Source organism: Terrapene carolina, unplaced genomic scaffold, assembly GCF_002925995.2.
Source record: "Terrapene carolina triunguis isolate 2854851 unplaced genomic scaffold, T_m_triunguis-2.0 Scaffold212, whole genome shotgun sequence".
Classification (NCBI taxonomy): domain Eukaryota; kingdom Metazoa; phylum Chordata; order Testudines; family Emydidae; genus Terrapene; species Terrapene triunguis.
In genome coordinates this window covers 3,578,572-3,591,507 of record NW_020664563.1, presented here as the reverse complement: position 1 = coordinate 3,591,507, position 12,936 = coordinate 3,578,572, and the positions used below count along the sequence as shown (strand labels likewise).

Sequence of the window (12,936 nt, the reverse complement as noted above, 5' to 3'; positions counted from 1 at the left end):
GAAATTTTGTAATATGTTCTAGTTTATTTTCATGTAATCACAGAAGTCAGGGATGGGAGAGGTGAAGAAATCCATCCCCCTGGGGGCATAACATTTTAGTAACTAGCTACCATATCGCCTTATACTGAATACCGTCCACTATCAGCCGGAAGGTCCTTCTGGAGTGCTGCCTCTCTCCCTGCCAGTATCCAAGTTTCAACTTATTCTCAGATGTATTAGCTGCGTTTTTCGCCACATGAAACCTTGTTTTGCTGTTTGACCACATTTCTAATAGCTTTAGAGCTCTTTGGACTATGACTAACTGGTACATAGAACTCTTCTCATTAAATATAATCGGAAAATGTCATTAACATGGCACTTATTCTCCTCTAGAAGGAGAAAGGACCCAACACCTTCCTCTACCCCAGGGGTTCTCAACCTGGGGGTCGGGACCCCTTAGGGGGTCACGAGGTTATTATATGGGGGGGGGGTCGCGGTCAGCCTCCACATTTATAATGGTGTTAAATATATAAAAAAAAGTGTTTTTAAATTTATAGGGGGGTTGCACTCAGAGGCTTGCTATGTGAAAGGGGTCACCAGCACAAAAGTTTGAGAACGACTGCTCTACCCTACGAGGGGACACACATTGCTCTTTAATTGTCACTCTTTGCTTACAGTTCAGGTACAGTAATTGTCTTGGGTACGTCTTGTGCATACCAAACACAACTTGAGTAAGGGTATGTCTACACTTGCAAAGTTTTTGCACTGTAAGTTTCACCGATGATAGGGAATCGGTGAAAGTAAAGGGCTGGTTTGTGTATTCACTTAATTCCTCAGGGGTCAGAGAGTGTTTACATTAGCAGCACTTTCATCGCAGATGAGAGCAGCACTCTAGGGCAACTATCCCACAGTGCAGCTCTCTCCAGTTTGATGATGGGTCTTGTGGGAAGGGGGGTGTGTGATCACGGGCATCCTGGGTCCCTGCACAGCCTCCTCTCCCCAAACACTGATAAGCTCCAGTAGCTCAGCATTGCTCCAAACAGGGAATCACTTGCTCGGTGGAGCAGGCATTGTCACCTGGCCAGATATGTGAGCACTTGCCAAGAAAACAGAAAAGGGAGTTTCAAAGTTCCCGGGGCTTTACAGGGGGAGGGGTGGATGTCTGTTTACCTGGCAGCAGAGCTGCTGGCTAGAGTGGTCGCCTAGGCACTGTGGGACATCCTCCGGAGGCTAAAAGCTGTGTAAACAGGAAGAATGTGTCTTCACTTGCACATCACCACAAAAGCATCACTGATAAGAGCTGTATGCCTCTCGTGGAGGTAGTTTTCTTTTTGCAGCGAAACTTCTGAGTTTCGCTGCAAAAAGTCATTGGCAAGTGTAGATGCTCCCATGGTTTTTGAGCAAAAAAGGGACTTCTTCTGCTTTAAACGGCAAGTGTAGACATGCCCCAGGTCTCAGTGTTGTTTGGGAAATGATCAGATACACTTGCAAAGGACCTGGTAACCATTATGGGAAACAGATCACAGTAAAAATGATAGGATGTGAGTGAAGATTTGTACAATGAAAATGGAGGTCAGTAAGAGCTAAGCATCTTCCTTTTGTCCCTTATGCATCATCCAGCTTTACCTCACACTGATATCCCCCGAGATAGTCACGGCAGGTGGCACCGTTCTGGCATGGATTGGAGGTGCATTCGTCCAACTGCTCTTCACAGTAGCTGCCAGTGTAGTCCATGTGGCATTGGCAGCGATGACTGTTTCCCACATCAAAGCAAATGCCAGAATGCTGACACAATTGGTCTACGGGGACTCCTACAATCAAAATTAATTAAGCAAAGTAAGCAGCCATCTCAAAGCAACATTTCGGAGAAAATGCTCCCAAGCGCCCTCATAGTCACGAGTTCACCTGGGAATACTTACGGCTAGACCCAACCCACACAAAACTTCTACCCCAGGAACTATTCTTTAAAACAAGACTGTTCACCCTGACAAAGAATCACCCAGATTCTGGACAGGACACTGCCACTAGCCCCATGGCAGACAATGACTGGCAGTGCGAGCTTGGATACTTTTATTCATATCACTAGATATTTTGCCACTTGGTGAGTCTCTGCATCTAAAATGTACATAAAACGAAGTGTGCAAAGACTGGTTTCCACCCCATCCTCATCACCTGCCGGAGAAGCCCTTCTCACCCCTTGTATTGAGAATACCTCTTCCAGACATTCTTGGAACCAGAATTGGATTTGTTCCAAGATGACTCTTCTAGGAAGACTCTGCAGCACATTCCATTAGCATCAGGTTTTTTTCATCTGCATTATTTGAATTTGGTAATGGAGTATGGGCCCAAAAGTTGTAGGCAGATGAAGCATCTACTGACCAATATCCCTCAACCACATATTTAAGGCATCAGATGTGTAACAGACCTCTTTCACCTACAAGGAGGGCAGGGTTTCAACTTGGTCTTTTGGGGATTCACCAGAAGGGCACAAAAACAAATTAGTCCAACAGCATTCAAAGGGGCAGCCCTTATGGAACAGAGATTACTGAAACCCTGAACACTGAAAAAAAGAAATCTGATGAGGTTCAACAAGGACAAGTGCAGAGTCCTGCACTTAGGAAGGAAGAATCCCATGCACCACTACAGGCTGGGGACCAACTGGCTAAGCAGCAGTTCTGCAGAAAAGGACCTGGGGATTATAGTGGACGAGAAGCTGGATATGAGTCAGCAGTGTGCCCTTGTTGCCAAGAAGGCCAATGGCATATTGGGCTGTATTAGTAGGAGCATTGCCAGCAGATCGAGGGAAGTGATTATTCCCCTCTATTCGGCACTGGTGAGGCCACACCTGGAGTATTGAGTCCAGTTTTGGTCCCCCCACTACAGAAGGGATATGGACAAATTGGAGAGAGTCCAGCGGAGGGCAACAGAAATGGTTAGGGGGCTGGGGCACATGACTTACGAGGAGAGGCTGAGGGAACTGGGGTTATTTAGTCTGCAGAAGAGAAGAGTGAGCGGGGATTTGATAGCAGCCTTCAACTACCTGAAGGGGGGTTCCAAACAGGATGAAGCTAGGCTATTCTTGGTGGTGTCAGATGACAGAACAAGGAGCAATGGTCTCAAGTTGCAGTGCGGGAGGTCTAGGTTTGATATTAGGAAACACTATTTCACTAGGAGGGTGGTGAAGCACTGGAACGGGTTACCTAGGAAGGTGGTGGAATCTCCATCCTTAGATGTTTTTAAGGCCTGGCTTGACAAAGCCCTAGCTGGGATGATTTAGTTGGTCCTGCTTTGAGCAAGGGATTGGACTAGATGACCTCCTGAGGTCTCTTCTAACCCTAATATTCTATGATTCTATGAACACAGACTTAGGGGAGTGTGAGCTGTTGCTAGCTTTCCCTCAGAACTAGTCACTAACTAGGGAGAAGAAAAGTGTTCAATAAACAAACTGAAGGAATCAGAGGGAGTTTGGACTTAATGCTTCACTGGGTGGAAGGGACAGAGGGTGTCTGGGGGCCATATCTCCTTATAAAACCTCACCTAGAGCCTTCCACAGCTTAATACTGCTTCTCTGTGGCCCCATAAGGGCAAACATGTCCCAGATTCCAAATGCATCTCAGGAGGGGAGATCCGCAATGACAATACTTTGAGAACTACTGTTTGCTACAAGCACAGAAGAGCACTACTTACCCCTCTGTGAAGCAGCCACCTGACAGGAGACGTTGGGCACGTCACAATAGGCGCCAGTCCAACCAGGTGGACAGATGCATTGAGACTGGGTTTTCCTCTGGACGCATGTGCCTTTGTTCTTACAGGGAGACTTGCTGCACAGATCCATGAGTGTCTGAAAAAACAGATCAAACAACTGAGAAGTAGAAAAACAGTATTCAAAGCAGTAGGTTGGAGAAGGCACTGCAAAGGAAATTCCCCAGCCAGCTAGCCAGCCAACTCCTTGATAGGACCTGTCTCTAAGTCCCTGAATCCAAACAGTGCATGCAATGTCAGTTTTTCACCTTTGCCCCTCTATGCCAGACTGGGACAATGTCACCTGCCTGAGTCTTCCTCTCGATGAAACCAGAGAGATACCTGGCCCCAAGAGGGTACTCTGATCTCAACTACATGCTTTCTTTGTCCAGGCAAACTCAGCAGAACTGATGCTCCAGGCACTGAGAAAGGAAGCATGCTGCCCACTTTTGAGCTCTCACCTGGGACCCTCCCTGACAGAACCAAGGTGATACGTGCCATCAGCAAAGTGAGCAGGCGGACAGAGAAGTGATATTACCAATGGAAGCATGAAGATTTAATTTCAATGATGATTTGTTAAAATGTTTCTCACATCTAAGCCCTTGGAGAATCATTTTTGCCTCTTCCCAGGCTCCCACCTTCACATTATCAGGAAGCCTCAGTAAGTCAACAATCCCAGAATCCACATTTTTCTCTGAATCCCTGCACCCCAATTTCTTCCTTTTCCAGGAAGGGAGTGAGATGTCGAAGTCATTTACGCTCTTTGCCTCCATCACCTGCCTCATTAGCTTCCCCTGCCTATTTACTCCCCTCTTTGCAAGAGCTCATTCTTTCTGAAGTCTCCTGCTTTTCCCCAACATTCCACACTCTTGGTAAAGGGATAAAAGAATACTGAGCCTATTGATTTCTTAAACAAACAAGGAATGCATTGTTCAAAATAAAGAATTTCCAATTCTGTACGAAAGACACAAAACAACTGAGTTCCCACTCAACTAATTAGGCTTGCCACTCCAGCTCTGTCCTGAGATAACAATAGAGATAAGGTGGGTGAGGTAATATCTTTTATTGGACCAACTTCTACTCGTGCAAGAGACACGCTTTGGAGCTACACAGAGCTCTGCTTGGACCGACCAGCTACACCACCACTCCAAACAACAATCTGAGATGACAATACACCTTTACCAGTTTATTTGCTTTCTCAGCACCTAGATGTGAATTACGTCAGCCTCCTTCTCAGACAGATTTGGAAGAGAAATCTGGATTGTCAAGTATGAAAGGAATGAACTTATCCATGTTTCAGTCCTTTCTTTTCTGGGCTTAATCTGTGACCTTTGCACTTGTAACGAGTTATTGGTTACTTAACATACAGGTTTCTATAGCTTCTCATTCATTTTATTTAGTCCTTGTTGTTCCAGCTCTTCATTAATTATATCAAGCCTACGTTCCACAGACACAAACTATAATGTCTGCAGCCTGTAGTCTGTTAAATCCCGCCAATGGTGTTAGTAAATTCAGGGAGTCTAGAGTTCCTTGTCATAAACAATGCATGTTATGATATGATCAAACTCCTTCTTGTGTTCATTGTGAAAACAGAAATTTCCTCAGAGGTCTACCCAGTAACATTAGGAAGCAGGAACATTAAGTATTTTTTCCACCAATCACAAGGTACATGATGGCAGCAGAGGAACTACTGAACTTTACAGTATTTTGGGACTATCTTTAATGCTAGGTTTCTTGGTGAGGTTTTAAGTAGTGTGCAGAGACTCCACAGGCCAGGTGTTCAGACTGAGAAGTTCTCGTCTTCTACATTTTATTTTCATGGTCTCTGTAAATGGCAAAGGCTTTATTGTCATACTTCTCTGCATTCTTGGACACCATGTTGTGTTTTCTTTTTCAAAAAACAATAGTATTGAGTATTTTCCTGTGAGGATACTTGTAGCCATCATTGGGTTATTTCTCATGTCTGACTAAATATCTTGCATTAATCAGTTGTTGTTGGGTTTGTTTGTTTGTTTTTATTAATTGGCAGCATCTAGCAGCCAACTTGCTAGGTTAAGTGTCAAGCAGTATACCTACTATAAAGTGTTCCAAAAATTGCTCATGGTGTTACAAAGCCATGTAAGCATAAAGGAAAGTTGCAAATTCTCATGAAGTTGCAATCTTTGCCTGGCAGTTTTTATGACACTCCCAGATTGTTTATAAATGACAGAAACAACAAGGAGTCTAAGAAAAGAATAAATGGACACAAATCGGACATCAGGAATGGTAACATACAAAAGCCAGTAGGAGAACACTTCAATCTACCTGGACATTCTATAACAGATTTAAAAGTAGCCATCCTTGAACAAAAAAAATTCAGAAACAGACTTCAAAGAGAAACTGTAGAACTAAAATTCATTTGCAAATTTAACACCATTAATTTGGGCTTAAATAGGGACTGGGAGTGGCTGGCTCACTACAAAAGCAGCTTTGCCTCTCCTGGAATTGACACCCCTCATCAATTTTTGGGAGTGGACTACATCCACCCTGATCGAATTGGCCCTGTCAACACTGGTTCTCCACTTGTGAGGTAACTCCCTTCTCTTCATGTGTCAGTATATAATGCCTGCATCTGTAATTTTCACTCCATGCACCTGAAGAAGTGGGGTTTTTTACCCACGAAAGCTTATGCCCAAATAAATCTGTTAGTCTTTAAGGTGCCACCGGACTCCTTGTTGTTTTTGTGGATACAGACCAACACAGCTACCCCCTGATACTTGACACCGTATAAATGACAGAGCTCATCAGCCTGCTCTTGAATGAAGTCAATGCTGAAGCTCACTGTTGCAAGGCTGGAACAGAGACCTAAAGCATCATGGCTATGTTTCAATTACAGTAGCATCACAAATGTCTTACTGGCAGAATGAAACTTAGTGCTCTATGTCCACATCAATAAGCCAAGTTTCATTTAATGACACATTTTATTTTGAATTAATACAAACAGATTTTCTGCAGTTAAAAGAACTGAGTGGCAAGACTGAGATAAGCACGAATCCTTTCGGAAGTAAAATTCAAACACTGTTTGAATGTTATCAGCGTTATCAGTTTTGATTAACTCAGTTCAGTTGCTTGCTTCCTACCACTTCCTTAAACTTCAGTCATGTTATGTCAAATTCATGCAGAGATGTTTGGTAATCACTGATGAATCTTTTGCAGAACAGAGCAGCAGCTTTGACGTTTATTACAGGTATACTGTACAATGGGAAACCCCACTTACTGAATTCAAAACCGCTTCATTGTGCTATTTTAGTTTTACTGAATCTAATGCACTGGATGATCATGTCAGTTATTCCCGTACAAGAGTTCCTTTGATTGTCTGTGATCCAGACAGGATGTTTGTTCCAATTACCTTGATTGGTTCTTTGTGGAAAACTTTAGTTTGAGAACACACAGCTGCATCTATCATAGGGCTTGTCTACACTTATAGTGCTGCAGCGGCGCAGCTGCCAGTGAAAATGCTACCTATGGCAACTGGAGAGCGTACGTAATCTACCTCCCCGGGAGGAAGTAGCTGTGTCGATGTGAGAAGCCCTCCCAGTGACATAGTGCTGTCTACAGCAGGGGTTAGGTTGGTATATGTCGCTCTGGGGTGTGGAAAATCCATACCCCGAGCAACATAGTTATACCAGTATAAGTTTGCAGTGTAGACTAGGGCATAGTTACCAGGAAAGTTACTATATAGTTACTACAGCTAATTGTGGGCTTTGTTACCCAGATCTGTGTGTTTCCATCCAAGTGGGGCCTACCTCATTTAAACACAGACTCTGACCTCAAGCAAGGCAAGTTTACACACAGAATGAAACCCAGCCACCACTATATTCAGAGCTAATACCCCTTCTGGTTTGAGTAGAGAACTAACCTGGAAAAGTCTTGATGCTGTCTTCTCTACAGAGCGTGTGCCTCATTTGTTAACAGATATGGCTTCCTCCCTCTCAAATTGTGGCTGAACATGGTGTGACTACTAAAGTGGACAGACCCAAGCTGTGTGGAATACCCAATGTTGGAAGCATAAGAAGCCCCTGTTAGAACAAGGGTTTTAGCAGGGTCAGAGGCTTTATTACAGAAAGTACTAGACACGGTGAGCCGTGTCTACGCCAGCTGTACACTGTTTCTGCTGTGTAACAGTTCAAATGAAAATGTTAAGTGAGAACGGACCAGACAAAATAATTGCTTTAACAGTCTGAACTCAATGCCACTTACTTGGCAGTCTTTCCCAGTGTAACCCAAGGGACAGATGCACTGGTAGGTCCCCAGGCTATCCACACAAGTCCCTTTGTTCAAACAAGGATGGGAATCGCATTCATTAATTTCCATCACGCAGAAGGCCCCAGTGAATCCCACCGGGCACTGGCAGGAAAAGGAGTTGATCCCATCCACACAAGTGGCTCCATTGAAACAAGAACTGGAAAACAAATAAACATGAAAACAAAACTCAGCTATGACAAACTGCAAGTTAACTGACAGCCAAAGATTTTGTATAGGACATACAGACAACAGAGAGATAAACAGCTGTATTGGATCATCTGCTCTGTCCCTTGGCTGGCCTACAGCATACTTACTATGGCTTTGTCAGTCCACTCCATTGTTTGCCATACTGTGAATTTTGTGCTGTGATAGAGCCACTAGCCTAGTTCTCCAGAGACTAGGGTACAGCATGGGCAGAGGCATTCCATACCAATGTGTAACCATGTGACCGAAATGCAAAGGAACTAGTGTTATTTCGGCAGAAGAGAGTTCTCATGGTGGTGGGGTTAGAGTTGGTGAAATTCTATGGCCTGTGTTACACAGCAGGTCAGACTAGATGATTATAATGGTCTCTTCTGGCCTTACTCTCTGCATCTTTGACCAAGCTGATTCCTGCATCAAGCCCATGACTTCTGGTTGAGCTAGAAGCATTTCTCTGGAGAGACACCCAATCTCAATTTAAAGACAAGGTGATGGAGAATCCACCATATCCCTGGATAAATTGTTCCTAGTTAATTACCCTCACTTTAAAAGGTGCATCTTATTTCCAGTTTGAATTTATCTAGCTTCTGCTTCCAGCAACTGGCTCTTGTTCGCCCTTTGTTCGAATTCTCCCCTCCATGTAGATCACAGTGTATAAGTACCAAGTCATCTTTTAGACTGAAGCTCAGTCTATTTTGCTGATCAAAGACAAGTTTGTGAGGCAGATTTCTTTGACCAGAGAGTACCATGTGTGCTTTGGGGAGCGGGCACACCAAACCATTTTTTGTTCCCTGAGTCTGCTACATCTGGCTATGCACCCCAGAACACACAGGAGTGACCCCTACTTTACATTTGCAGAACAAAGCCCTGACCTCTGAAGCTTTAAATAACCCAAGCAGTGAGGATTCCATTGCTTGTCTAGAGAGACTATTCAAGAAGGTTAAATCTCTTATTAGCCTAAATTTTCCTCATCTATATTTGATTCTATTACTCCTCAGTAATACCTCTGCTTCCCAGGTGTAAACAGCTTTTGGTTGTGTTTTGTAGACAGTCACTTTTATTGCACCTAGCCAAGTTTTACATATGTAATTCCTTTAAACTTTCCTCAAATCTATCCTACTACTAGTTTTGCTGCTTTTCTCTAAATTCCCTCCAATGCCTACAACTTTTTTCTATTGAATCATGTTTCAATCAAACACCAGTAAAAGAATTCTTGTTTTGTGAATCTCTAACAAGATGTTCAATGGTAGAAGAAATTTAACAAACTGAATGAGTTTATCATAGCAAATGGTGTAGAGTGGCAAAATTGCATTTCTGTGCTCTGAGAGACCTAGAGCCCTGACTGGGAAATTTGGTGGTTTGGCAAAAATTCAACTGGCACCTAATGCCAAGTTCACTTGCTGCTGTATTCATTGTGAGGCACTACTTGCTAAAAATGCCTGTCAATCTGATAGTGATTCTGGATCAGGCTTTAAAGGTTCTATTAAAATCTGGGTGTTGAACTCATGCTTATTTTCAGTTAGGAGAAATGAATTGGGAAGCAATCATCAAAAACTTCTCCACAAAATTCATCCTGACCTCACTACTGAGATCAGAGAAAAATGCCTGAATTTGGTCATCTAGTTTAATGAAAACTCTCCCACCAGTGTAACAAGTGAAAAATGGATCTGGGACCCATTTTCAAGACAAGACAATACCCTGCCAGGTGGCTTCTCAGCAAAGGGAAAGGAGGAGGTGATTGTCATGTGATGGTGCATTCAAACTCAAATTCAACAAAGTGCAGCTCTGTGCCTTTTGGCTGAGAAGGAGGGTATGTCTACATTGCACAGTTGTCACCAAAACTTTTGTCTTTTGCGGGTACTTAAAAAAGCCTCCCCGTGAAAGACAAAAGTGTTGCCGACGCAAGCGGCAGTGTAAATGCGGCTTTGTCGGCAGGAGCGCTCTCCTGCCGACAAAGCTTATGCCGCTCGCGGGGCTGGAAGTATTATGTCGGCAAAAGTGCCGACAAAATACCGCAAAAGAGCATTCACACGCTGACTTTTAGCGACAAGGCTGTGTCAACACAGCCTTGTCACTAAAAGCTGCATAGTGTAGACAAGCTCGGAGAGAGGTGCTTTGCTCTGGCAGAGCTATGAAATTTTGTTATGCCCTTCAGCACTATGTATCTATGTGAGACTTTTTTCTATCTTTATCACCGTTAACAACAAATATAGGATAAACCTCAATGTAGCACCAGACCTTCGGCTAAAGCTCACAATTCTCCTCTGACAAAGCAGCTATGTTCCATAAGGCAAGCACACCCTTTACTTTTTTGTCTTCTCTGAGAACTACTCATCATGTTTTGTAATTTTTCTTGATTTAAATTTTGTAAAAGGGAAGCAAAATGAATTTTGCCCCATGTCCAACAATAATCCATATAAGCTTCCAACTTAAATTATGCAAATTAAAAAATCAAGCCATTGACGTAGTTCAACAGCACACCAAAATATATCAATATGACAAATATATATTAATTGTTTCTTGCAATTTCAGTAACACAAGAGAAATAATAATCATGGCTGATTGTAATAATAATGGCTGCTTCATTGTGGTTTTTTTCATTCGCTGTCTAACAACCTGAAGGGCTTGAAAATGATGTCATAATATAACATTTTAGGTTTCACTAGGTATTTATTTTACTATACAGTCTAGAAATACTTAAGTTACACTTATTAAGAGCTAAAATAAATGTCCACAAAATGGAAAAATCTGCATGTGGTACTTCAAAGATAAGTTTGTTTGTTTTTAAAAAAGGTGGCATTGTGACGCTCTGTACCTCAGGGGAACACCCAGCACCCCCATGTTCATCCTTGTAAAATGCTTGTGTGGTATCTAATGCAAAGTTTGTCATGTCGGGTGTCTTCAGAAGGCTCATGATGCACTGAGCATTGTTGTTACAGTAATGTTATAGTAAGTTTATAGGTTATAATTTCATGTATGTAGTTGTGAGGCCGAAAATGTATCCTCATGGCTTAAAATAAGCCCAGGCAAAAACTCGCCAAGAGCAGAGAGGCAGTTCACACCTCATCAGGGCAGGTATGGGACAAACCCAGCCCAGCCTCACAGGAACAAAGGACGCTGGCCTAGGCAGCAGCAAAAGGATCTGTTGGACTCTCGAGTGAGTCACCCCCCTTCCTTTGGCCAGTTTGGGACTGCGATGAGGTAATGCTCACCTGACTCTGGGGGGGGGGGAACAAAGCCAAGAGTGAACAAAGAACATGATAAAAGGGAGAGACATTTGCCATGCGCTCTCTCTCTTCCACCTACATCTACAGACACCACCTCCACCAAGCGACTGAAGCGCTGATCAAAGGGGAGAGCCTGGCTGAAGGGCAACCAACCAGCCTGTGGCGAGAAGCATCTAAGTTGGTAAGGGCATTGAAAGTATTAAGATCAGCTAAGTTTTGCTTTTATTTCATTTGACCAAATCCAACTTGTTATGCTTTGACTTATAATCACTTAAAATCTATCTTTCATAGTTAATAAATTTGTTTATTCTACCTGAAGCAGTGCGTTTGGTTTGAAGCATGTCAGAGACTTCTCTTGGGATAACAAGCCTGGTACATATCAATTTCTTTGTTAAACTGACAAATTCATATAAGCTTGCAGCATCCAGCGAGCATAACTGGACACACGGAGGTTCCTAGGGTTGTGTCTGGGGCTGGAGATATTGGCTAGTGTCATTCGGTTGCACAATCCAAGGAACAGCTTACATGCCAGAGGCTGTGCGTGAACAGCCCAGGAGTGGGGGGGTTCTCACAGCAGAGCAGGGTAAGGCTGGCTCCCAGAGTCAAGGATTGGAGTGACCTAGCAGATCACCGGTCCAGATAACAACACATGTATATGAACCAATAAAGTTTGGAAACTGTTGACTAATACATCTCTCAGGAAGATTTCCCCCCCCCCCCCCAATTTAAGTTCTCTTAATTTTGGTCCCATTACTCCAAGTTAGTTCTACTCAGTTCCTCTCCTTGATGCTTACACCCTTCCAGATGCAACATTTGAGGAGTTATGTCCCAAGCCTCCTAGTTGCCTCTTCATAAGCTCTTAATGGTTCCTGTTTTTAATTAGCTTCCACTATTTTCAGACCGTAATCCTGAGTTCTCTAGCTCAATCTGTATTTTCTCTGTCCTCCTCAGTATTGACAACTCCTTTTTAGCTCCATCTGCACATTTCAATAGAGATAAATTCCCTCCTCACAATCACTCACAAACACATTAAATAACATCAGGCCCACCCCCAATGCCTGTATTACCCCACCAGTAATCCTCCCCTCCCTCCAGCTTGGTACAGGGTTAATCAATCCTGTTTGTTTAGTCTTAACTTTTTAATCCATATAATAGTGATCCTATCCAAGACAATTTGAATTAATTTTTCAAGTTACACTGAGACAGTGGCAAATACTTTATTTTACATCTGACATTACTTTTACCCACTAATTTAGTAATTCTACCCAAAAAAGCAATCCTAACCAAAAAAACCCAGTCACATATGGCAGTCTTATGCATAAACCTCTATTGTAAATGTAAACTCATTTGCTTTCCAGACTGATAGTACCTTCCCAGTAGTCCATTATATTTCAAAAATATGAAGTGGATGGTTCAACAAATTTTAGCCAATTCCCTTAATATACTAGGATGCATGCTTCTTAACTGAGTACATGAGAGACAAAATTAACTAAATGCAACAGCA

The 12,936-nt window shown here is 43.0% G+C and overlaps 1 protein-coding gene across 1 annotated transcript in view; it reads right to left on the bottom strand.

Moving 5' to 3' along the window:
• The window catches only part of LOC113407516 (neurogenic locus notch homolog protein 2-like), a 140,920-nt gene that overhangs the window by 28,471 nt on the left and 99,513 nt on the right, over nt 1-12,936 (bottom strand). Inside the window, exons 18-20 of the mRNA XM_026656110.2 lie at nt 7,960-8,161; nt 3,667-3,820; nt 1,606-1,790 (exon numbers count right to left, since the gene is read on the bottom strand). Of these exons, the coding sequence (XP_026511895.1) occupies nt 1,606-1,790; nt 3,667-3,820; nt 7,960-8,161 (541 nt within the window). The remainder of the gene's footprint in view (nt 1-1,605; nt 1,791-3,666; nt 3,821-7,959; nt 8,162-12,936) is intronic.